This window comes from Bactrocera dorsalis, chromosome 6 (assembly GCF_023373825.1).
Source record: "Bactrocera dorsalis isolate Fly_Bdor chromosome 6, ASM2337382v1, whole genome shotgun sequence".
NCBI lineage: Eukaryota > Metazoa > Arthropoda > Insecta > Diptera > Tephritidae > Bactrocera > Bactrocera dorsalis.
Window position 1 is genome coordinate 37,157,152 of NC_064308.1, and position 25,731 is coordinate 37,182,882.

General features: G+C 34.8%; 1 protein-coding gene across 9 annotated transcripts in view; it reads left to right on the forward strand.

Moving 5' to 3' along the window:
• LOC105226621 (plasma membrane calcium-transporting ATPase 3) overlaps positions 1-15,676 on the forward strand; it is a 529,385-nt gene extending 513,709 nt beyond the window's left edge. For 8 of the 9 annotated variants that reach the window (XM_049460155.1, XM_049460161.1, XM_049460160.1 and 5 more), the window contains 2 exons: positions 13,838-14,333; positions 14,433-15,676. In XM_049460155.1, the coding sequence (XP_049316112.1) occupies positions 13,838-14,333; positions 14,433-14,821 (885 nt within the window). In that variant the 3' untranslated portion in view covers positions 14,822-15,676. The remainder of the gene's footprint in view (positions 1-13,837; positions 14,334-14,432) is intronic. The other variant, XM_049460159.1, reaches the window with a different exon arrangement.
• The last annotated feature ends 10,055 nt before the right edge of the window (positions 15,677-25,731 follow it).

The window sequence follows — 25,731 nt, forward strand, 5'->3', positions numbered from 1 at the left end:
TTAAACTTTTATTTAACACGCTTTGTTTTCAGCTTTAACAAGCAATTGAAGTAAGCACTATAAAACACCGAACGCAATTATTTTTACAAATGAAGCAAACAAATTCAACTTCGATGACTCACCGAATAACGGTGAATTGCATATTACAACAACAAAATTCATTTTTGGTTGTTTTGGAGCGTTGACTACTAGATTTCAGAAACAACAACATATTTCGGGACTGCGAACATTTTGACTTTTTTTTGGCCAACGAAATGAAATTTCCGACCATAGTGCACCGTCGCGAAAAGACGCTTATTGGCAAAAGCATGCTCGGGGAGATGTATTGGTGTTTGTTTTTATGAATGAAGCAAGTTTGCCTGTTGAAAGGGCGCTTGCGTTCATGAATGAAAATATTGTTGTTAGGAGTTTTTCTACAAATTTGGGCATTAACTATTTGGCTGCCATATTGACTTGTGACGCTGCTGATGCTACTTGAAACGATTATTGTTTTTGTAGAACAATGTTTGTAGTTTTTGCTGGTGACATATCTACATGTGAACGCTTATAAGTATGTATGTTGTGTATGCGTTATTTGTGTGCTAATGTCATACGTACATACATACATACATATGAGCAGCGCGCACATGTTATTATTGAATGCGAAAGCGAACATAAACACATATGGTCATATGGTCATGATACGTGTGCAAATTAACTTCTCTTGCGTGGGAAGTATTAAAAAAATGTACCGCTACGCGCGGTAGAAATAAAACACAAGTGTTGGTTTGAGTGCGATAATATATGGTGCGCTTCGATCATCAAGATGATCTCTCAATACGCTTGCCGATTATCCACTGGTCTTTATTAGTAACATCACTTATATTTATATTCTTATAATTCTATGCTTATTACTAAAGATGCTTTGGCATTACATTAAGTGATGAAATGCCAGAGCATTGGATTTCCAATTATTCTCATTATCAAAACAAATAATGGAATATTTAATTTTGCTTACTTATCAAAACAAGTGATGTATTGATTTCTTATTAATTAAAGTATTCTGCTGACCAAGCAGTAATACTGTGAGAAGATACAATTGTTTGCATTTATCATTAAGTATCTGTGTGGCTGCTGCCGTTAACTCCCCCCTCTCTAAGATGAATCGTCCCCGATTCAGTATCATTTTTTGATATATTGTAAATGCTCTCTAAAATAGCATTATATGACAATTCTTGAAACTTTAATTTTTTGCTTTGCTTATTGGTTTTATATAATTTTTTTAATTTTAAAATCTTATAGATTATGTATATTGTTATTAATAGTACAAGTATTACAATTATGTACCAGAAAAGTGAATGATTTTTAAATTCTTTAATTCGTTCACTCAAAATATTTATGTTTTCAAATTTAAATTCTTTATTCTGTGTTTCCATATATTCTATAATTTCATAATTATTAATATGATTATTTTTTAAATAATTCCAAATTTTACAATCAATATTTTCGTAAGTTATATTATCAATATTTGTATAATTTTCAAATGTTACAAGGTAAACTCCATTTATGGCAGAGTCATCTATAGTATGATTTCCAGAGACTAATATTGCTCCTTCTTTAATTATATCTATGTCTTTATGTTTTTCTTTAATTTTTTTACATTTTCCTTTTTTATTGGACAAAATATCTGATAGGCAAGTATTCTTATTATTAATTTTATAATAAGTATTTATCATTTCTCTTTTGCAATTTTTTATATTTATATATTCTTTTTTGCATTTTGCAATTTCATTATTAATTACGAGGGCTGTCCGATAAATAACCGACCTAACCATGATGCACGCGACTTTTTCAAATTTTTTTTTTTTTTATTTTTCTACATAGTCTTCTTGTAACTCCACACACTTCTCCCAGCGATGCTCCCATCTCTGCAACCCTTCCAAATAGTACTTGGCGTCTTTGTCTGCAAAATACGAGTTCACGAAAAAGATTGCCTCCTCATTTGACGAAAATCTCTGGCCGCCGAGCGCAGTTTTAAGTTGAGGAAACAAAAAAAAGTCGCTTGGTGCTAGATCCGGTGAATAAGGTGGATGGTCAAGCAGTTCGAACCGCAATTCGTGGATTTTCGCCATGGCGACTGTTGAGGTGTGAGATGGTGCGTTGTCTTGGTGGAACAAGACTTTCTTTTTTTGCAAATGTGGCCGATTTTTCGAAATTTCTTCCTTTAGCTTGTCTAATAATGATGCGTAGTATGCTCCTGTTATAGTTTTTCCTTTTTCAAGATAGTCGATAAAAATAATTCCATGGCTGTCCCAAAAAACACTCGCCATCACTTTCCCAGCCGCATACACAGCTTTAGGTTTTTTTGGGGCTGGTTCCCCCTTTTCAATCCACTGTTTAGATTGGATTTTTGTTTCGGGCGTATAATGATGAATCCAAGTTTCGTCTACAGTTATCAATCGGCGCCAAAACTCGGTCTTATTGCCTCTAAACTGAGCCAACAGAGCGCTGGAAATGTTCATGCGCGCACGTTTGTGGTCTAGCGTAAGCAAACGCGGCACCCAACGCGCGGACAGCTTTCTCATGCCCAAATCTTGGTTTAATATGTGACAAACAGTTTCTTTTGACATCTTCATAATCTCAGCTATTTCCCTAACTTTAATCCGGCGGTCGTCTAGTACCATTTGATGAACTTTAGCGATGTTATCGTTAGTGGTTACAGTTTTTGGACGCCCAGGACGTTCATCATCTTCCAAGCTCCTGCGACCACGTTTAAATTCAGCTGCCCAAAATTTTATGGTGGTAAACGATGGTGCAGAGTCACCATACACAGAGTCCAACTCATCTTTGATTTGTGAAGGCGTATTGCCTTTAAAAAATAAAAATTTAATTACAGCTCGATATTCAATTTTTCCATTTTGGGAAATCACCGAAATAGACTCACAAAAACGACTGTCAACAGATAATTGCGCAAGACAAATTTCTGAAATTTTGACGAGTAGTTATTATAATATGCACAATTTGAAGTAGAAACTTTTTTTTCAGATGTGCCGCTAGCTTCACGTTGAGGTCGGTTATTTATCGGACAGCACTCGTATTAATTTACCATCTTCTTGTGTGACTGCTCTTACTTCATAATATTTGCAATCATATATAATTTTTGGGTACTTAATATATATAACTATTACATCTTTATTTTGTACAATTTTAAACTTTGAAATATCTATTAAATCAGTTAGTGTCAATCGTCCATGTTCATTTTTAATTATGTTTTTAATTTCGTCTAAATTTAAAATTGTCGGGTTTAAAATTCCCGTTTTTCCTATAGCTATTGTATTAATCATATTTTGTAATTCGGTTATTAGGAACTGATTTTTTCGTTTCGTTAGAATTTTAATATCAGATTTTTCATTAATATTATTAATTGTTTCTGTTAATTGGTTAATAATTTCAAAAATTTTAGAATTTGTTGTGTATTGTTTATTATTATTTTCAATTAATTCGTTTAATTTATTATTTACTAACACTAGGTCGTCATGGTCTGGTGTTCCTGCTATCCACTTCCATAGTGTACCTATTTCATTTATTCTTCTCCTATATCTTGTATCCTTAATTTGTAGTTGTTCTAATAAAGTTTCTATTAGTTCTATTTCTGGATCTGCTTCTAAATCGTTAATATATGCTTTGTCTTGTTCATTATTTTGTTTAAAATTTGTACATCTGAATTTTTTATTATAATAATTTGTGTCTGAACTTATAAGTTCTCTAAAATATGTTAAATTAGTGATGTGGAAAATATTATCCGTAGTCACTATACAGGGCTACATCTCCGTCTTCTAATAATACGTAATCTTCTCTTGTGTAGTCCACAATGTCTGTCATTGTATTGGTAATTAATGTTAGAATAATTAGGGGTATCATCCTCTAAAAATATATGATTAAGATTTAATATTATCTTTATGTACTATTCTATTCTTGTAGTTAATTCTAACTTTATTCCCTAAGTCTTCTTTTACTACCTGTTTCTTGTATCTAGGACTTAGTTTATTTCTCTCTCCTGTAATCTTTTCATAAATTATTTCTCCAGGGTGAAATGGGAAGCTTGTATCATTGTCTGAATACATTTGAGAAATTTTTTCTTTTACGTGTGTTTGAAGCTCAGTTAATTCTTTGAATTTATTTTCAGTGGTAATATTGAAATTATGTATATTTAAAAAATTAATACTTCCTTTTTTGGAGTATATTTTTTGATTTTATTGTCGGCATTATCTTCGACTGACGTCCTAGGATTTTCTTGTCCCAAGTAGTTTAAATTTTGTATTTTCATATTTTTATTTGGTTTTTCACCATTATTTTTTTGTTTTATTTTGCCGGTAAGAACTTCGGCTGGCTTTGTAGAACTTCTTTGTTCCACAATATATTTTTTATTTAATTTGCCGGTATTATCATCGGCTGGCGTTGTAGAACTTTTTCGTTCCACAATATTTTTTGCATAATTATTACTTCTACTCTGCTGGTATAAATCTTCCGCTGGCGTTGTAGAGCTTTCCTGCTCCACAGTATTTATTTTTTTATATTTGCCGGTATTTCCGTCGGCTGCCGCTTTAGAAGTCTTTGCTTCCAAAGTATTTTCGTCCTCCTTAACAATCTTTAACTCATCCTTACTTTCTTGATGCTCATATTCGCATCCTAAGCTAAATATATCCTCCTCTTTTTCATTATTTATTATTAACTTCTTTTTTTCCAAGTTAATCACTGCATAAATGTCCTTCAAAAATTTGTATCCTATTAATAGGTCTGCTTCCAAATTTTCGATTTCGTAGAATATTTGTTTTTTACCGAATAATGTGATAATGTGATAATAGCGTATTATCGAAAATCCATTAATTGTTTTTACTCTCTTTTGTATATCCAATTTATTTTTATTTTTGTATATTCCTGATTTAATATAGCAACTAGTTGCTCCCGTATCTATTAATATTTTAAAATTCTGACCAGTAACCCTGTCATCTAGAAATATATATGGCAGAGTTAATTTTGGCCTAAAAAATGATCCTCCTTAATATTATTAATGCGCTGTGTCTTAGTCGGTGGCTGCACATTCTGTTGTGTACTTCCATGTGGCCTTTTTTCTAAATTGTTTTGATTAAATGTTGTTGGCTTTTGCAACATACCGTTGCGCGTATGGATGCTTGAATCGACATCCATTGGTGTAGGTCGTGGTTGGTTATTTTGATAACCCATTCTTTGGTTGTAATTTCTTTGTGGTTGGACTTGTGGGAACCGTAAATTATTATTAAAATTACCATTATTGAATCTGTTGTTAGAAGTATGTTGCCTGTTATTATTGTTGGGATTTGAATAGATTTTTCCAAATTGTAATGCGAATGCTGCTCGCATATTGTTGGATTCTAATTCTTGTGCTTTTGCTAAAGCATTTGGTAAGTCGCTTGGCGATAGTGAAAATAAAATGTTTCCGTTTAGTCCCGTTATAAATGTGCGTAAGGCATCCCGCCTATTTTTAGCATTAAATTCTTTAGTTACGGCACTATCTGATCCGTAAGTCATTATCGTTTTGTTAATTAGCAATGTTAATTTCTCATTAACCTTATTATAAAATTCGATTATGGAGTAATTGCCTTGACGCAAAATACTCATTTCTTGCTCAATTATATGAGCTGGTCGCTTGTCGGCGTAAGCGAAATCTAATCGTGCTAGAATAGCATCAAAATTTAAAACCGTTCCGTGGTTGGACAAAATGTCATTAGCATCGTGAGTAATTTTATTTCTTAATATTGTCAATGCAGCTAAATACCTACGGCTGCCTCTTACGTATAAACTTATCGCATTGTTAGCCGATTCCCTCCAGCTAACATATTTATTCTGTTTTCCCCCAAATTCTGGTAAAGACTTTATTACTTCTAGGGATTCGTCACAGCGAATCTCTGAATTTATTACTTCAGGTTTGTAATCTGTTGTTGTTGTAGACTTCGTTAAGTCTTCTATTTGTCTGCGCATTTCAGATATTTTTATCTAAGTGATGCATTCGTTGCGGCAATTAGTCTTGCGGCTAAGGTCTCATTTTCGCTAGTTAAAGCCATTTTTATTTATTAATTTTCCTTTTCTTTAAATATGGGCAATTTTTAATTTTACGGTTGCTTTTACAATAATCGCAATAATGCAACCTTTCGTATTTTGGAGCACTTGCATTACTCCCCATTTAAAACAAATATTCCTTTTTTGATACTTCTATCATCTCTATAGTCTCAGACATAACTGTCTCCTGATTATAATAATCCTCAAGTGTGGCCTTCTTATCTTTTCCTATATATTTAAAAACTTTCTCCATACATTTAATTTTAACTTTATCTTTATTTACATCCCTTTCTTTTTTGTTAATGCTATCGACTAATACAAATCCTTCAAGATTTCTAACTATTCTGTCTATTTCGTTATGGTTCAAGTCATTTGGTAGAGCATCCGTCATTATGTTTTTTTATTTATTTTTTTTTCAAATTTTTATTTTAATTTTTATTTTTTGATCCTTTCTAGGAAAGGAGACTCTTCTATTCTGGAGGGTCTGAAGTTCAGAATCGCAGAATTGAGTTTTTGTTATTAACCGGAGGGTCCCCCTTGCGGTGGTGAATCGCGGTTTCAAAATATTTTATTACTTGGCTGGTCGAGCCTTCAATGATTCTTAATAGTTTAAACTTAATTGCTAAAATTGATTGTCTTATATATTAATGTACTAATATATTTGATAAATGTGGATAGTAAAATCTTACTCCTTCTTCTCCTCGTCTTTTGTGGTGTGTTGTAATTTCCTTAGTCCTTGGTTTCCCTCGATGGCTACGCCGCTGCTTGACGTGCAATGCCTAATGATGTTTTTTTGTTTTTTAAATATTTGTATTTTGTGATTTAAGTCACTCTTTACTTTTTTATTCACTGTTCATTTTTTTTTTAAATTTATTTAAAAAAAAATTTTGTTCTTATTTATTCTGCGATTGTCACAACACAACAAGCAATGAAGTTTTTGCTCACTTTACTTCAAGTTTGGTTTGGCTTTTCTCCCTATTCTTGGGATACTTGTTTTTTCTTTTTAATTTTTAATGCGTTATTCACATATGTACTACCTCTCGCATGAGGTTTATGTACGTTTACCGGTTAGTGTTCACTAATCGCGACCGTTATGGTTCTAGGGATACATTTCTCTCCCTTTATACGACGAACACGTGCCCCACGTTGGGCGCCAATTAACTTCTCTTGCGTGGGAAGTATTAAAAAAATGTATTCCGTTCCGCTACGCGCGGTAGAAATAAAACACAAGTGTTGGTTTGAGTGCGATAATATATGGTGCGCTTCGATCATCAAGATGATCTCTCAATACGCTTGCCGATTATCCACTGGTCTTTATTAGTAACATCACTTATATTTATATTCTTATAATTCTATGCTTATTACTAAAGATGCTTTGGCATTACATTAAGTGATGAAATGCCAGAGCATTGGATTTCCAATTGTTCTCATTATCAAAACAAACTCATCTTATACACAACTCAGCTCAAACCTATAACAGTCGTAAGCAACTACACTAGACGGTGACTGAAAACTCATCAAAAGTCATATTTAAGCGTTGTACAGATCTCCCTCTTGATATGGCGAAGTTGGTTGGACAAGGATATGACGGAGCAGCAAACATGTCAGGGCATTTAAGTGGAGTGCAAACCAGGATAAGACAACTGTATCCAAAAGCACGATATGTTCATTGTGCTAGTCATCGATTGAACCTTGCGCTTTCTAATACTATGTCATTACCTTCAATACGGAACTGCCTTGGTATTGTCAATGAAATAGCAAATTTATTTAGAAACCAATCAAATGCAAACACAACTTTCCAGAACGTTATACAGAAGCACGCACTAGAAAGCAAAAAAAGACGACTTGTTCGCCTTTGTGAAATAAGGTTTATAGAAAGGCATGAAAGCATTATAAGCTTTGTGGAGCTTTTCAAATTCATTGTACTAAGTTTGGAAATAATTTCGAGTAAGACATGGTCCGTTTCGTCTAAAGCATCAGCCTTCTTAGCAGCGGTAGAGAAAAGCGATTTTTTGCTTAGTCTATTCGTCTGTGAGCAATTGTTCAGCTTAACGCTGCCACTGTCTGTGCAACTCCAAGAAAAATCTATGGATTTTGTATCAGCAATGAACCGAGCCAAAGAATTAATAAGAACTCTGCACCAGATAAGAGAAACAGCGGATGGTTTTTTCAACGATATTTTCCAAACAGCATCACAAATGTTTAAAGATCTTTTTGACACAGATCTTGTAGTGCCTAGAGTGACTTCGCGTCAAACTACTCGTGCCAATCCACCTTGCACAACCCCTGAAAGCCACTTCAGAGTTACAATATTTATTCCATTCGTTGATGCTCTGATTGAAAACATGACAGAACGTTTATTAGTGAATGAGGATATACTTTCGTCATTTCAAATTCTACTCCCAGGTTTTGCTGCAATTGATAATGCCGAAGAATTAAAAAATTTAACTATTTACTTCGAGGAGCAAATATCAATGACAGCATTAAAATCAGAGTATCGATTGTGGTGTGCCAGCTTATCAACAATAGATCCAACCATAGAAGTGTTGAAATTACTGCAACATTGCGATGCAACGTATTTTAAAAATATTCACTACCTGCTTACAATTTTAGCAACTCTTCCAGTGACGACCGCTTCCTTTGAAAGAACTTCTTCAACCTTAAAAAGAATAAAAACTTTACCACGCAGTGTGATGGGCAATGAGCGGCTGAGTGCACTTGCTGTTATTGCAGTGCACTGGGATATTAAAATAGATCCAGATGAAGTAATTAATGATATGGCAAACAAGAAGAAAAGAAAATATTACTTATTTAACTTATAACTAACAAATAATTTAAGTAATATGTATATGAATTTATATTGTTTTTTTTTTAATAAACAGAAAATTTAAAGTTTATATATGTTTTTACTTCAGCCCAACTACATAATATTGCTGTGATAAATTTAATTTCTATTAGTAAGAAAAATATTTATTTGTATAGTATACGATGTTAAAAGCAAAAAATTAAAAATTTATGCTGTCGGGATTTGAACCTGTGGCACTCGTAGCATCTTGACTTTCCAAGCGCTTACCACCAACACCACTATTGACACTTAGGTTGCACTGACTTAAGTATGATTTGGTTATGCATGTAAGAAACATACGATGGTTCTAATAATTTTGTTTAAGTATAGAAATATGCTTTTGTAAAACATTTGCTTTCGCAAACATACAGACAAATGTGCAAACGACATAATATATGTATGTATGATTGTTTCGCATTTTGCTTCTGAATATCACCAAGAAGTATAACCTCTTCCGCGCGTAAGGACTCCACACGCACCTTTTTTTTTTTTGAATGCATACAAAACTGATAACATTCTAATAAAATTATGCTATTTTCAAAACTATATTTGTAGTTAATGTGCGAATAAGAGTTATTTATTAAATATTTATAATGTTTGATAATATTATATAATTTCATATAAATATGTATGAATATGGTTGTATATACATATGTACATATGTATATGAGATACCCTAAAACACTTACAATATTATGTAAATCACATTTCATCATTTAAATTTTCATATGCATCTAGATATTAGCACATAGTTACAAATTAAACCATTAGTTTGTGGTTTTGATTTTTAAAAAAGGGATAGCGGACTCGCGTCCGCGTCTTTATTATAAAAATGTTGTCTTAAGACTGAATACAATTTTTACCTTAAGTCTAAATTAAACCTACGCTTGTACCGGGTCACGTTCCCTATAGTCAGCAGTTAATCGGATGCGCGTGTGAAGCCGCTAATATTGCTGATGCGACGTCAGCTATTGCTGGGTTTCGAGTTTCGTACTGAATTGTCTTAAGTGCTGTGTTAACTGCTCCCCTCTTAAATATGATCGTCCTCGATCATCAATAGAAAGGTAGATCGTTAAATTTTATATAATTTGGAATATTATGAGTTTCTTCTGGAAGGGTAACTATTTGACTCATGTTAGGTGTTATTGTCTCCTTTTCTATATATTTTATTTCAATCTTCTTTTTCCGTAACAAGATAAAAATTATTATGGTGGTAGTTAAAGCTACCGATGTCAGGCTGCCAATAGATAGTGTAGCTTTCTTAAGAGAATTTATCCGCTTGATGTTGGTGAGGTGTAATTCTTTTAAAGCTCCCAATGATAGCAATTCAATACGTTCTTTTTCTATTGGGGCTGGTTACAAAATTGCGGGAATGGCTTCAAGTGTTTTTGCTTCGATATTGCTAAATATTTGATTGTTGAGTTGTAAAATATTATGACATGTGTTCCAATTATTTCTTTAGTTTCCCCATCGGCTTCTATTTTTCCATTAAATTTATTCAGCAATATTATTCCAGTTTTTGTTTCTTCGATTGTGGGCACGTGATGGGACGTTTGTTATGGTACATGTGGAATTTAAGCTATTTACTATTCTACTTATACAATCTTCTTTACTTAGATCTATTAGATTAATTTATTTACAAATTGCTATTTTGTTAAAATTTTCACATTCATTTTTAATTCCGTATATTTTATTTTTTCCTTTAAGAATTTCTTTATAGTCCGTTTTAATTACATAATTGTTTTCTTTCTTTACAGGTCTTATTATTATTTTTTTTAAATGTTTCATAAAAAGTTAACGGAATTTTTATCATATATAAAATCGTCATATCTTTGCTTAGTACATTTATCTTTGAGAATTTCAGTGCCTCTTCGGCAGTTTTAAAAGGCATTTGTTCCTCCTTTAGTTTATTAATAGAAAATTTAACTTCATCAATGCTTAAAAGTATTGAGTTTATTATATTTTGTTTTGCCCATTGGATGGCATATTTTATATTTATTAATTCTTCTTTGATCAATCTTATTCTGTTTTGTAAATTTATCATAATTTCTGTTATAGTGTCTTCATCCTTTTTTATGGTATTTAACATTTTATTGACAATTTTGTTATATTATTTATACGTTTTTCAAATAAATTATTAATAATTATTTGATTATTACTATTTTGGTTCAGATTATTCAAATTGTCATTTATAATATTAAGATTATTATGAACAGGAGATCCGGCGATGTATTTCCATGCCGTTCCTAATATGTCAATTGATCTCCTCTTCTTTTTGTTTTCTACCGGTTTAAGGGTGTTGAGGATTTCAAAAGTTTGGGTAGTTTCATGTTTGAGGATAGGGTAAAGGAAGTTATCTTTAGGGACTTAAGTGGTTATTTCATTATAAGTTTCTGTCAGGAAATGTTCGTAACGGTCTAGGTCAATGAGGTGTATTAGTCTAAGTGTTCCGTCCTGTATTTTTGCATTTCCGTTGTCTATTGTAATGAGTTGAGCTTTACTGTAGTCCAAAATTTTTACATCTGGTAGTGAAGATGTAATCACCGTGAAGATAAATTGAGGGATTTTTCGTTATCTGCTATTACTTGTTTTGGTATTCCAAATGAGATCATTAATTCTCTTATTGGGTTTTTTATATGTTCTATTGCTTTGGACTGTATAATTTTAACCTGTGCGTATTTTGAAAATTTATCAATGGCCGTGAGTATTAGCCTTTTTTCTGTCGAGTAAATATCAATGTGTTCGATTTCTCCTGGAAACTGAGGAATGGGAGTCTCTTGTAACCGTGGTTTTGGAGGATGTCTATCATATTTATGCTCGCGACATATGGAACATTGTTTAACTGTTTTTTCGATTTTAGAATGCATGCTTGGAAAGTAAAATTTCTGTAGGATTTGTGTGAATCTAATTTTGATATTTGCAAAGTGAAGTGGATAAATTTCCTGAATTTTTCCCATTAAGCTTTCTGTAGTGTATAAACCGTTAAGTAATGCTGGGTCAAGGTGTTGTTTAAATATGTCTATAATGTCCTGTGTCGAATATTCTCGTTTTGTAATTGTATGTCTATGGAAACAGCGAAATGGTATTTCAAACGTATAGTTATCTATGTCACCGATTAAGATGAATAGTTGATTTTTGAAGGCATTTATGGGTGCTTCAGTAGCTGGGATGAGCTGATGTGCGGAATTTTCGTCGCTAACGTCAGTCTGTGGAGGTCTCGATAGTGCGTCGGCTACAACGTTTGTCTTTCCTGGTTTGTATTTTATTTCGTAATTGTACTCTTCGAGGATACATTTCCATCTTTTCATTTTTTCCTTATAATTTTTATTACTTAATGCATAGGTTAGGGGTTGATGGTCTGTGAAAATGATTACTTTGGGTGAACCATACAAATAACTTCTGAAACTATTAAGTGCCCATATTATTGCCAGCATTTCTTTTTCATTTGCGGCGTAATTTTCTGCGGCTTTACTTAGTGAACGGGATATGAATGCTATGGGTTTGCCTGATTGTTCTAAGACTGCTCCGAGAGCATAATTAGAAGCATCAGTGGTGAGGTGAAAATCTTTATTAAAGTCAGGATATGCTAGAACTACTTCCTTTGAAACGAGTGAGGATTTTATTTTATTGAGGGCTTCTAGTGCTGCACTATTGAGAGTTATCTGCTTTTTACAGGATGCATTTTTTGAAATGCGTCCATCCTCCCCTCTTAAGAGCGAAGTAAGGGGCTTTGCTAATTAGGCATAATCCCTTATGAAGCGGCGGTAGTAGCCGGAAAGGCCAAGGAAAGATCTTAAGTCTTTCAAAGTTTTCGGACGTGGGAAATTTTGGATAGCTTCAACTTTTGAAGGATTGGTTTTTACACCACTTGGTGAAATAATAAAGCCTAGGAACTCGACTTCATTTCGGAAGAATTCGCACTTGTCCGGTTGAACTTTCATTCTTGCTTCTTTGAGAGTGAGAAATATTTGTTCAATATTTTGTAGATGGCTTTCTTCATCTTCGCCGAATTATTATATCTTATATATAAAAATTAAACCGTTTTCGTTGTCACGGCATCACGCGTGAATGGCTGATTTTTTTTGTTGTATTTGTTATTATTATAAGGTTCTTATGTAGGAAAAAATTACGAAAGTTGCCGGAAAACCCCTAAAAACAGCCCTTTTCTTTTTCCCATAGAAACATTTTATTTTGTATATACATACATACATCTCGTATGTACATATGTAAGTAAAAATGATTGTTTGTTTGTTAGTAACGCTAACGCTCGAGAACGACGGAACCAATCTTCATGAAATCAGAAGTTGTTCGCTGTAGAACTGGAAAGGGTTAGATAAAAAAAAATAATGTGGCAACTGATTACAGTTCAGAGCAAATTGTTGCTATTGGACTAATGAATATTGTATGTCCACATTGCAATGCATTGAAATTCAAAAATGGAGCCCCTGGATTGTGTTGCGTCAGCGGCGCTATTGGTACCACCACCAGAGCCACTACATTCATTGGTTTCCGGAAATGGGCCAGATTCTAATCATTTTTTGACTCATATCCAGCAATACAATAATTGCTTTCAAATGACATCATTTGGCGCAACAAAAGTTATTGGAGACAATTTTATGCCTACTTTCAAGGTATATATGTAAGTATAATGGCAAACTACTTTATTTAGTTTTACAACCATATAGCTGGTGCAAAATATGTTGAGCCAGTGTTGTGTAGATGTGTTTACAAAGTGTTCCAATACTTGGTAAAGCCTACTACCTAAAACTGCCATGGAAGGCCACTGTTCAATGTTGAGATTTAGTTTTAATTTGAAATGATCTATAAAGTATTTTGGGCGTATTTTGCGAGCCACATGGTGGTACAAACAATTTGCTATACAATTACCTAAATACATATGTATTTATATTCTTGCAGATTCAGGGTCAAATATATCATCGAACAGCTTCCTTATTGCCAATGCTTGATGAAGACTACAAATATTTGCAAATATATTTTATGGGCGATTCAGCAAGAGAAGTCGATCAGCGTTGCGCACACAACAACTCAGTGAAAAGATCCATTGTGGAACAACTTCAAACATTTTTCCATCAACACAATGAATTAGTTGCATTATTCACAACTGCATTAGATCGCATGCCATCAGATAATCATAAAATTGTCATCAGAGCCGATAAGGCGCCTGCAGGACAACATGCTGGACGTTTTAATACGCCAACAATTGATGAAGTGGCTATTGTCGTCGTGGGAGAAAATTTAGAAAACCGAGACATTGTTTTACTTCGACGGAACGATCAATTTCAGCGTGTGTCTGAAACACATCGATCATATGGTGACTTACAATATCCTATCCTACTTTGGCAAGGTGAAGACGGCTATCATTTTTCAAGTAAGATGATAAATCCAGTTACAGGTAAATTAATTAACTATATATGTTTACCACATTAAAATATATGTTTACTAACTTAAAATTTATATTATCAAATTAATAACAAAAAAAAATTGTTTATAGGTGCTGAAACGAACAAAAAATTTAGTTCAATGAATTATTATTCATACAGACTAATGGTTTGGGAAAATGAGGACAATCACATCTTAAAGTGTCGGCGTCTATTTCACCAATATGCTGTGGATATGTATGTGAAAATTGAAACTGAACGATTGACATTTATCAGGTTGAACCAGGCAAAACTCCGTTCCGAGGAATATATTCATCTTCGGGATGCCATTAATGCTGATGGAAATGCACAGAATGTTGGCAGAACAACTATTCTCCCAGCAACATACGTCGGAAGCCCGCGACACATGCATGAATATGCTCAAGATGCTATGTCCTATGTACGACATTATTGCACACCAGTCTGGAGAAGTGTTTTCCAAACAACTGCTCGATATTGGTAATGGTATTATTGGTGTTGATACATGATCTGGATACATTACATTCCCTACCAATTTTTGTAACTTTTATGAATCAAAGACCGAACTCATGGAGATGGTTTTCCTAAACATTGCTCAAAATTACGTAAATCACATTTGGTTAAGCGAACGTGTTATATTGGCCGCAAAAAATGTTGAACGAAATGAGTTTTCATATTCAAGAGAAAATAGCAGGCGAATTGAAGAATTACAAATCAGTTGATTCCATTACTAATGAAGATGAAGTTGTCAATTATCCAACAGAATTTTTAAATTCGCTGGAATTGCCCGGCTTACGACCTCATAATCTGCAATTAAAAATCGGATCAGTAATTATTATGTTACGGAACATAAACCCGCCACGTCAGTGTAATGGTACCCGGCTTGTGGTGAAAAAATTATTGAACAACGTCATCGAAGCCACAATTTTGAAAGTGAAGTACAAAGGCGAAGATGTTTTAATCCCACGCATCCCTATGATACCGAACGACATACCATTCAGCTTTAAACGTTTACAGTTTCCAGTGCGGCTTGCATTTGCAATGTCAATAAATAAATCGCAAGGGCAGTCGCTAAGTGTATGCGGCATCAACCTAGAAAATCCATGTTTTGCACATGGCCAATTATATGTCGCCTGTTCCCGTGTCGGAAAACCATCAACATTATTTATTTATGCGTCAGAACATAAAACTAAAAATATAGTTTATCAAAAAGCATTAGAATAGAGAGAAGCAGTGAAGGGTATAGAGGCTATTAGTTGCTTTCTAGAGCGCGCGTGGTTTGTAAAAATATAAGTGAAATTATGGAACCCTATGGAATAAACGCTATTATGAAAATATATATTTTGTTTTTCATTTAATAAAATTAGTAAAGTCTCCCTCAGGTATGGCGAGACCAGGGAAAACCATCTTCTCTGTACATTTCCGCTCCGGAATAGAAACCAAAAAATGTTGTTTATCAAACTGCGTTACATTGAAAAAATTTAGAAAAATCGAAAATAAAAGATTTTTAACACAACGTAAATTCAACTTTCTTTTCATTTCAAAACACATAATTTCACGCAGGACAACGTATGCGGGGTCAGCTAGTATATATATATATTATGTCATCAATGTAGACATAGCGGATTTTACCTACATATATAGTTTCTTAGAATATCATATAAGGCTCTTTGAAATATAGAAGGAGCGTTTTTCAGCCCGAATGGGAGTCGTGTAAACTCATATTTGCCATTATTGACAGAAAAGGCTGTTTTTTCAATGTCAGATTCTTTTAAAGGAATTTGATGGAATCCACTTTTTAAATCCAATACGGAAAAATATTTATTATTTCCTAATTGCGCAATAATTTCATTTATTTCGGGAATGGGGTATTTGTCGGAAATGGTAACATTATTTAATTTTCTGTAATCAATTAAGAGTCTAAATTTCTTTTCGCCGGAAGCGTCTAATTTTTTTGGAACAACCCAAACTGGTGAGTTGTATGGAGTACAAGAATGAGTAAGGTTTGGATTTTCTCTCATGCCAATAGGGTATGGATAATATCTGGTGTAAACGGTTGTACCTGAAGAAGTCCTGATTTCGCCCACTACGGTAGTAGTGTAGGTTAGTTTTTCATTTGGATCGGAAAATAACTGAGAATATTTGTTTGCAAGTTTTTGAATGAGGAATTTCTGAGAAGGTGTCATATGTTCTGTCCTTACGTCAATACTGTTTACTGTAGGAGAAAGCTTCTGTTTTATTCTTATTTCTTTACCGTTACCGAATTTAATTATGTCATCGCGAATGTTTATAGTTGCATTGAGGCGTTTGAGGCTATCGTTTCCGATAATACCATCAAAAGATTTCAGTCCTGGTAGGATAAAAAATTTCAAATTCGAGTTATCTATTTGAGCTAGATTAATTATTGTATGATGGGTAATTTGAATCTTTCCTGGGCCCGAATCGCGGCATCCGTGATCGAGCGAGCTATAGTATCGAAACAAATTTCGTGACGTTTCGAGTAGCCGGATCGCCGCATTCGATACGAAGCGAATCTAAATTAGCTCACTGTAACAGCCCTGGCCTCTCTACAAATGGCATTTACGAAGTGTCAAATTGTGAAATCAAAACAAAGAAAGTTGTTGAAGCCGTGCTATATTTTTTTATAAAGGTGAAATACTATTGTTTTCCTCAAAAGTGATGCATCCAATAATTTTTTTATATTCGTCTTCGGAATCTGAGGAAGAAAACGTGCAGCAAGTCATAAGGAACCGAATGCGAGACAAAAGCAATCCCTTGGCATTGCCGGAGGCAGCGTAAGGAATTAGAATTGTGTACAAATTAATTTCAATTGCCTACATGTTTATATTTACAGCTTCAGGAAACGGTTCAGACTCTCTAAAAGTGCATTTAACTACGTATTGGCTGAACTCAAATTTGAAGGACATTTGTCAACCGCAGTGGCACCAATGATTCCACTGGGAGCGACTTTGTCCCTTTTGGCCAGTGGTGGCTACCAGCACTTGGTGGGAAATGACTTTTTGATAGGAATATGTCAAAGCACTATTTGCAAAATAATAAAAAATGTAATCAGCGAAATGGAAACAAAGTTGTGTTGATAGGAATATGTCAAAGCACTATTTGCAAAATAATAAAAAATGTAATCAGCGAAATGGAAACAAAGTTGTGCCCCCAATTTATTAAATTCGTGCCCGACAATCTTTCGGAATGCACGAAATCGTTTGGGCTGCAAAAACCAACAGTAAATGAGCACATGTTCTTCAACAGGAAAGGATACCATAGCCTCAACTCAATGATAGTAGGTTGCATATAAAATGTATGCACATACACATACGTATACTTATAAACTTTAATTTAATTACAGATATGTGACCATGATTACCGCATTTTGGCCATTGACTCAAAGTATGGTGGAGCCGCACACGATTCCTTTGTGTGGAAGCATTCGGCACAACGAAAGTTTTTGGAGGAGCAATTTAACCAAAATAACTTCAAAAATGTTTGGCTTTTAGGTAATATAACTTTTTATTGTACTGTTATGCATATATGTACCTAAATTTAAAATACATTTTTCGTAAATCAATAGGAGATTCGGGTTATCCCTTGGAGCCGTGGTGTTTAACATTCAGGAACCCTGAAGAAGGGTCTACTCAAGCTCGGTTCAATGAGGCTCATTCTGAAGCTCGCTGTGTGGTTGAAAGAACCATTGGTATCCTAAAGGGCCGTTGGAAAATTCTCAGCAATGACAAGAGAAGCGGTTACCAACCTGAAAAAATGGCACAATTCGGGAATGTATGAGCAGCGTTGCATAACATTTGCATACATTTCAAAGATGCAATACGACGCAGACATTATGCAAGTGAAGCTATTAACACAGAAGTGGATATGGGAAACGAAACTCATTTAACCAAAATTGGACACAAAATTCGAAACCATATAATGTTGGCGCTAGAAAATACAATTTGAATAAAACAAGTGTATGTATTATTTCTTTTAAGGCTTCTAATTGTATTCGGTTAATTTGCAGCTCTATTGCTTTGACTTCCATATAAGCTTTGCGAGCTTTCTCTTTCATTTCCATCGACCTCTCCTTCAAAGCTATAAGCTTGTCTAGTTTTGCGTCTATACTCTGCTGGTAGCTTTCAAACGCGATCATGTTTTCTTTAATGAGGGCCAGCTTTTCATCGGCAGCATCCTGTTTGATCCTCTTCGTAGCGCTGTGACTAATAAAGGGTTTCGGTGGAACGTCGTCTTCGTCACTGTATAAAAGCTCTGCCATAAGCTTTTCGACAGTCTCTTTTTCAGGGGTGGAGTTGCCAAAAGTTCTTACTTCTCCCAGGCCTTCTACCGCAACGTCCATGCCTAGGGTTGCCACCTTTTTTTTGCAGTTAAAGTACATTGGTTATTATAGGTAAGAAAAAAAAGTACATACTATCAAAATAAAGTATAATTTATTTTTCGTTAATTATTATATTTAAAAACATATTTTTTATTGCTTTTTGCAATTTGTATCAAATTAGCATCTTTACTGAACAATTGCACAACATCTTTACATTCTATATTTAAATTAAAATAAATAAGTAATTCATTTTTTATCAAATTCAGAGACGCTTTGTTTCTTTCGTCTCGCCATTTGCTATTCATCACAGAAAAAACTCTTTCTGTGAATGCTGACATGGCGGGAATAGACAATAAAAATGAAATTACCTTATACAAGTTTAAAAAATTATCAACTCTCATATTAAATACCTGCTGCCATTTTTGTGCAGTTGATAGCTCTGCAAAACCTTTAGAAGTACATAATTGATTATAAACTTGGTTTAATAAAGCGATTTCTCCATAAAGATTATCCATATCCACATTAAGTTTTTGCAGATTTAAATTTTCAATTATGTTTACAATATTGTCAAATTGTATATTACTCTTTAAATTTATATTACCCAGTGTAAACAACCAGTTCGTGTTATTAAAATCAAACCATTTATTCAAGTACACTAGGGATTCGTCATTAAATAATAAAAAAATTCCCTTGCATTTTTCTAGTCAGTTCTATATCTAGTAAGCTGTGAGCAATGTGGAGTCTCCACAGGCAATGGGCACGGCAATGCAGCTAGTATTCTATCCTGTCGAGATGCCCCGTAATTGTACAAAACGAGTGCTTGAGTAATGTGGCGCCGACGAGTGGCAACATCGATTCAGCACTAAATCACCAATCTATAAATTTCGTTTAACAAATTCATCGGCTAAACTTTTCAAAATCTCAAAGAAATCAAATCATGCGAAATAAAGTATTTTTGTGAACTTTATTGTTCTCATAAAGTATAGAGTACAATTACCTGAAATAACGTAAAATACTTTATAATAAAGTACGGGTTGCAGGCCTATCCATGCCGGTAGCCTGAAGCAGTTGCTCCTCTGCTGTTGTTAGGTACTTTTCTTCGTAAGGACCACCACCAGTTCGCTGCTTCGACGCTTTGTTGAAAGACAACTTCTCTTTGACGTTGTGCTTTTGATCAGGAAATACCTAAGTGTATATGTATGTATATAGAAAATAACATTTGTGTTAGTAAATTTGTTAAGACACTTATCAAAAGAGGAAATGCATGGAGATCTACGAACTTTCCGCCAAGACTTACCATCCTTCATTGGTGGACCGGCCGCATTAAGCAAGACCGTCAAGGAGCCCCACAATTTATTGGCAGCAGCTTTGCCCTGACCACAATTCGGCAACATATTTTTGGCCAAATCTTTATGCCGAAGCATGTATTCGGGCATTAAATTTTTTTGTCTCATGATGATTTTATTAACATTTGTCCTAAAAAAATGATTCTATTTACAAAATAGTCAATAACATAAACGTTAACTTACATTTTATTTGATTTTTTTTTGCAAATTATCAATCGAATGACATTTCGTTAAGTTCGTTTGAATTATAACTCGTTATCGAATGACAGAATGTCAAATTTCGAACGAGTGTACTCGATAACGAGTGCCGCAATCCAAAAACTGGAAATTTCGAACAATTTTACTGCTATGGAAGTTGCAAAAAAAGCTTTTTCATTAGGAATTGATTTTGCTACAAGTTGTGGTTGTATGTAATTGTTGCTTGATCCCGTGTCTATAATAATTTTTAAAAAATTTTCTAAATTCTATATAAGGCAACGAAGAACTTTTCATCCTAAAAAATTAATGTCTATGTAGTCGGGTTGGCTATTCTCTTGAACTAGTTGTTCGATTTGTTCGTTGTTTAACATTGCTTCGTATTCTTCCTTTGCCGATATCAAGATTTGTTCGTCATGGTGGTCATATGTGGCTTGTTGGTCATATAGATCTTCTCTACCGGTTTCTATATGGAAGTTCCTTTGTTGTTTGAAAGGCACTTGTGGATGGCAATTTGACGGTCGTTTCCAAGCTTGGTTATTGGGTGCATTTCTATTCATATAGTTAACCGCTTTTGTATGTAGGGAATGGTCTACATCCATTGGCTCTGGACGCGGAAGTCCGAAAGGACGTGGGGGTTGTGGCCTAGCGGGATGTTGATATGTTGGCCGAAAGTTTGGAGAATTGCTATAGTTAAAATTTGGTTGTTGCCGTTGCTAAGGCACGTAGTTCGGTTTAGATAAATATGGCATAGGAATGTAAGCCAATTGTGGGTAGAATTCGTTGGTGGCCTTTTTAGGCGGAAGAGGTGGGCGAAAGTCCTAAGCTTTTCTAACGTGGGAATTATTATTGATCGCGTAATGCGAACGAAATTTCTGGTTTTCTAACTTAAGACATAAGTGAAGAGCTTGAGGGAGGTCTACGGGTTCTCTCATGCTAAGGAGCCTTGGCAAATCGCCATTCAGTCCTCGAATAAAAGTGTCAAAGGCATTGTCACGATAAGTTCGTGTCTGTAAATGCATGGATTCAGCACCGATTTCCATGCAACCAAGTTTATTAAGAATGAGATATAGGTGCGAATATACCCTTTGGTAAAATTCTTGAATAGTATGGCTACCTTGAACTAATGACGTCATTTGGTACTCTAAGGTACCTAAGTCCCTTTTATCGGCGTAATGGAGAGTAAGGCATTTTGAAATAGCCTTCCATTCTAAAGGTGTGTTATATGATTCGAGGGCAATGTCTGCGTTGCCCACGATTTGGTTCTTACTACGTTAAGGATACCGTAGTCTTTTGGCGATCCTCTTTGAGGTTCGTATATTTCCAAAATTCTGTCCACGCTTTTCTTCAATGAACTGAATTCTCCTGGATTCCCAGAGTATTCACGAAGACATCTTACCACATCAGGGATTTTGTCTAAGTCGTTGCTGTTGTTTGTCAGTGTAGGGTCTGTAGTCACGTCAGTTAAGTTTGTAAAGTTTACGTTTGGATTAAGCGCAGCTTGGACTATGTTTCGTCCTTCTTGTCTTAAAATGTTTCTGACCACACCACTTTTAATATTGGTTAATTGTTCCAGATTCATTTCGCCAGAATTTGGAACAGGATGGGATGTTTGGGTATTGCATAATTTGGCATAATTTTATTGGATATTTTGAGGATATTATTGTTTCTAGTTATATGTCCTTATCCTCTGGAGAGTCCCTTTGGTGCTGAATCGCAGAGTTGGACTGTAGTTATTAAGAACCGGAGGGTCCCCCGTTAGGTGTTGAATCTCGGCTCTTTCGTTCTTATAATTTATTGGCTGTAAAAGCCGTTCTTATTTTGTTTATAGTTTATAATTCTCTGTTTTTTTAATTATCTCTTTCCACTTTTTCCAAATGCTTTATAAATTTCTTAATTTTTTAATTAATTAATTTAATATTTCTTAATCTATATGCTTACTTATATCTATCCTCCTGGCGCAAGGGGTGTCGTCCCCTTTGCTGTTCTACTAGGGTCCCTCGTTGCGCACGTGGTGGAGGGTGCGTTTCCTTCCTATCGGATCCTAACGCTTTCAGTCCGGTGTAAGGAGACAGCTTCCCATCAGGATATCTTTGGTCCTTCGACGTTATTATTCTTTATCCTTTAGGGCTCCGGTAGCCGCTTTTGTGTATTACTCGGTATTGTAATTTTTACTCACTCGCGTACCCTTACTTTTTAGTTTTCAGGCTTTCACTACCTTGGCGCGCGGTCCCTGCTCGGGCACCCTGCTCGGCACCCATCAGGTCCGTCTAAATTAAACTTTTTTTCATCAGAAAAAATAACATCGTGCCAGCAATCGGTCCAACTCATATGCTCCTTCGCAAATTTAAGTCTGGCTACTTTATGGGCTTGCGTAAGTTGTGGTTTTTTTAATTGCTTTTTCCACTTTATGTATCTGTCTGCAGCTAAAATCTTCTGAACTCTTCTTTTTTCAATTGGGAGATTTAATTTTGCTACTATTTTAGAGGCACTCAAGCGATTTTTAGTAGCTTCTTCTTTAATAATATTAACTTGCCGGCGAGTTATCTTGGTATTCCTCTTTGAATTTTTATTGGATATGCCATATTTATCTCCTAATCTCAGAAAATTTCTCACGACTTTCTCTGATCTTTTGATTTGCCGGCTGATTGCTCCGTTAGAAAGACCATTTTCCTTCAAAATTTTAATTTGTCCCTTTTCCACATCATTTAAAAACTTTTGTCTAGCCATTTCAATCACACTGTTGTCAACTGAATATTATCAAATAGAATAAGTGTAAGTGTTAACAAAACATCACAGACAAATATTAAAAACACAGAGAACTTACCGCAAAAACGATAAAAATATGACTGCGGCTAACCAAAGTTCGCACCAATTAACAGACAATATTCAGGTTTTGCTATTTTAGTACCGTTATGCTCTTGTTTTTATATGCATGCTTACTTTATATGTATATTACCTAACAACTATTGTTTACAAAAATATTAAAACTGTCGCGTGTACAGTTATTTTCTTTATAATTCAAGAGTGCGGCTAACCAAAATTCGCGCACTGTAGTCAGCAGTTAATCGGATGCGCGTGTGAAGCCGCTAATATTGCTGATGCGACGTCAGCTATTGCTGGGTTTCGAGTTTCGTACTGAGTTGCTGACCGATGGTGGGAATTGTCTGAAGTGCTGTGTTAACTTACATACATACTTATGTAGGTAGAATTCAAATTCAAATCGTAATATGTATTATCATTTATCAGTAAAAAGTGTGCGCGCACTGCTCTATATGTACATACATATGCATATGTATACGACATTGCCGAACAAATAATGTACATATATACACACTAACATACAAATATGCGTACACATGTAAATATGTCACCCACAAAAACTACAAACATTGCTTTACAAAAACAAGAATTGTTTCAAATAGCATCATACATACATACTTATATGCGTTCACATGTAGATATTTCACCCGCAAAAAGTACAAATATTGTTCTACAAAAACAACAATCGATTAATATAGCATCAGCAGCGTCACCAGTCAGTATGGCAGCCAAATAGTCGATGCTCAAATTTGTAGAAAAACACACGACAACAATATTTTCTTTCATGGACGCAAGCGCCCTTTCAACAGGCAAACTTGCTTCATTTAATAAAAACAAACACCAATACATCTCCCCGAGCATGCTTTTGCCAATAAGCGTCTTTTCGCGACGGTGGCAAAAGCCAAAAATCATAAATTGAACAATTTCTGATATTTGTATGAGAAAGAAAAAGTGCCAACCCCGCAAATAAATTTTCAATATTGCTCTGATTTATGTGTACAGTGATTCCCGGTTAAGTAGTACTCCGCTCAAATGAAAATCCTCCATTCAAACTATTGTTTTAAGTACGACTCGGTTAAGTATCCGCAGTCGCTTATGTACCATATTATATTTTTATTTTTACAAACCACAAACATCTGTATCTTTGATTGTGGCACATAACCGGGATTGACTATACGAGGGCTGTCCGATAAATAACCGACCTAACCATGATGCACGCGACTTTTTCAAATTTTTTTTTTATTTTTTTACATAGTCTTCTTGTAACTCCACACACTTCTCCCAGCGATGCTCCCATCTCTGCAACCCTTCCAAATAGTACTTGGCGTCTTTGTCTGCAAAATACGAGTTCACGAAAGAGATTGCCTCCTCATTTGACGAAAATCTCTGGCCACCGAGCGCAGTTTTAAGTTGAGGAAACAAAAAAAAGTCGCTTGGTGCTAGATCCGGTGAATAAGGTGGATGGTCAAGCAGTTCGAACCGCAATTCGTGGATTTTCGCCATGGCGACTGTTGAGGTGTGAGATGGTGCGTTGTCTTGGTGGAACAAGACTTTCTTTTTTTGCAAATGTGGCCGATTTTTCGAAATTTCTTCCTTTAGCTTGTCCAATAATGATGCGTAGTATGCTCCTGTTATAGTTTTTCCTTTTTCAAGATAGCCGATAAAAAAAAATTCCATGGCTGTCCCAAAAAACACTCGCCATCACTTTCCCAGCCGAATACACAGCTTTAGGTTTTTTTGGGGCTGGTTCCCCCTTTTCAATCCACTGTTTAGATTGGTTTTTTGTTTCGGGCGTATAATGATGAATCCAAGTTTCGTCTACAGTTATCAATCGGCGCCAAAACTCGGTCTTATCGCCTCTAAACTGAGCCAACAGAGCGCTGGAAATGTTCATGCGCGCACGTTTGTGGTCTAGCGTAAGCAAACGCGGCACCCAACGCGCGGACAGCTTTCTCATGCCCAAATCTTGGTTTAATATGTGACAAACAGTTTCTTTTGACATCTTCATAATCTAACTTTCCCTAACTTTAATCCGGCGGTCGTCTAGTACCAATTGATGAACTTTAGCGATGTTATCGTTAGTGGTTACAGTTTTAGGACGCCCAGGACGTTCATCATCTTCCAAGCTCCTGCGACCACGTTTAAATTTAGCTGCCCAAAATTTTACGGTGGTAAACGATGGTGCAGAGTCACCATACACAGAGTCCAACTCATCTTTGATTTGTGAAGGCGTATTGCCTTTCAAAATTATATATTTATATTTATATTTAATTACAGCTCGATATTCATTTTTTCCATTTTGGAGAAATCACCGAAATAGACTCACAAAAACGACTGTCAACAGATAATTGCGCAAGATAAATTTCTGAAATTTTGGCGAGTAGCTATTATAATATGCACAATTTGTATTTGTCAAGGTATATGCATGTACGTGAATATGCGCGACCGCTTGGTCTTTTAATATGTACATATGTATGTTATCAAAACTTTTAAAGGCCTGCAAAGAATATATCTTATCAAACCTACATTAATTAAATATTTAGGTAACAACATAAACATGACTATTATATGTATACTAGCGGTCCCGGTGCCTGCTTCGCACGGCAAAACAAAATAAGAAAAGAAACACACTTGTTTTTAATAAAGTTGGTTTTGTTCCCTATTATTCAACTTTTAATTCTAGTTTCTTAC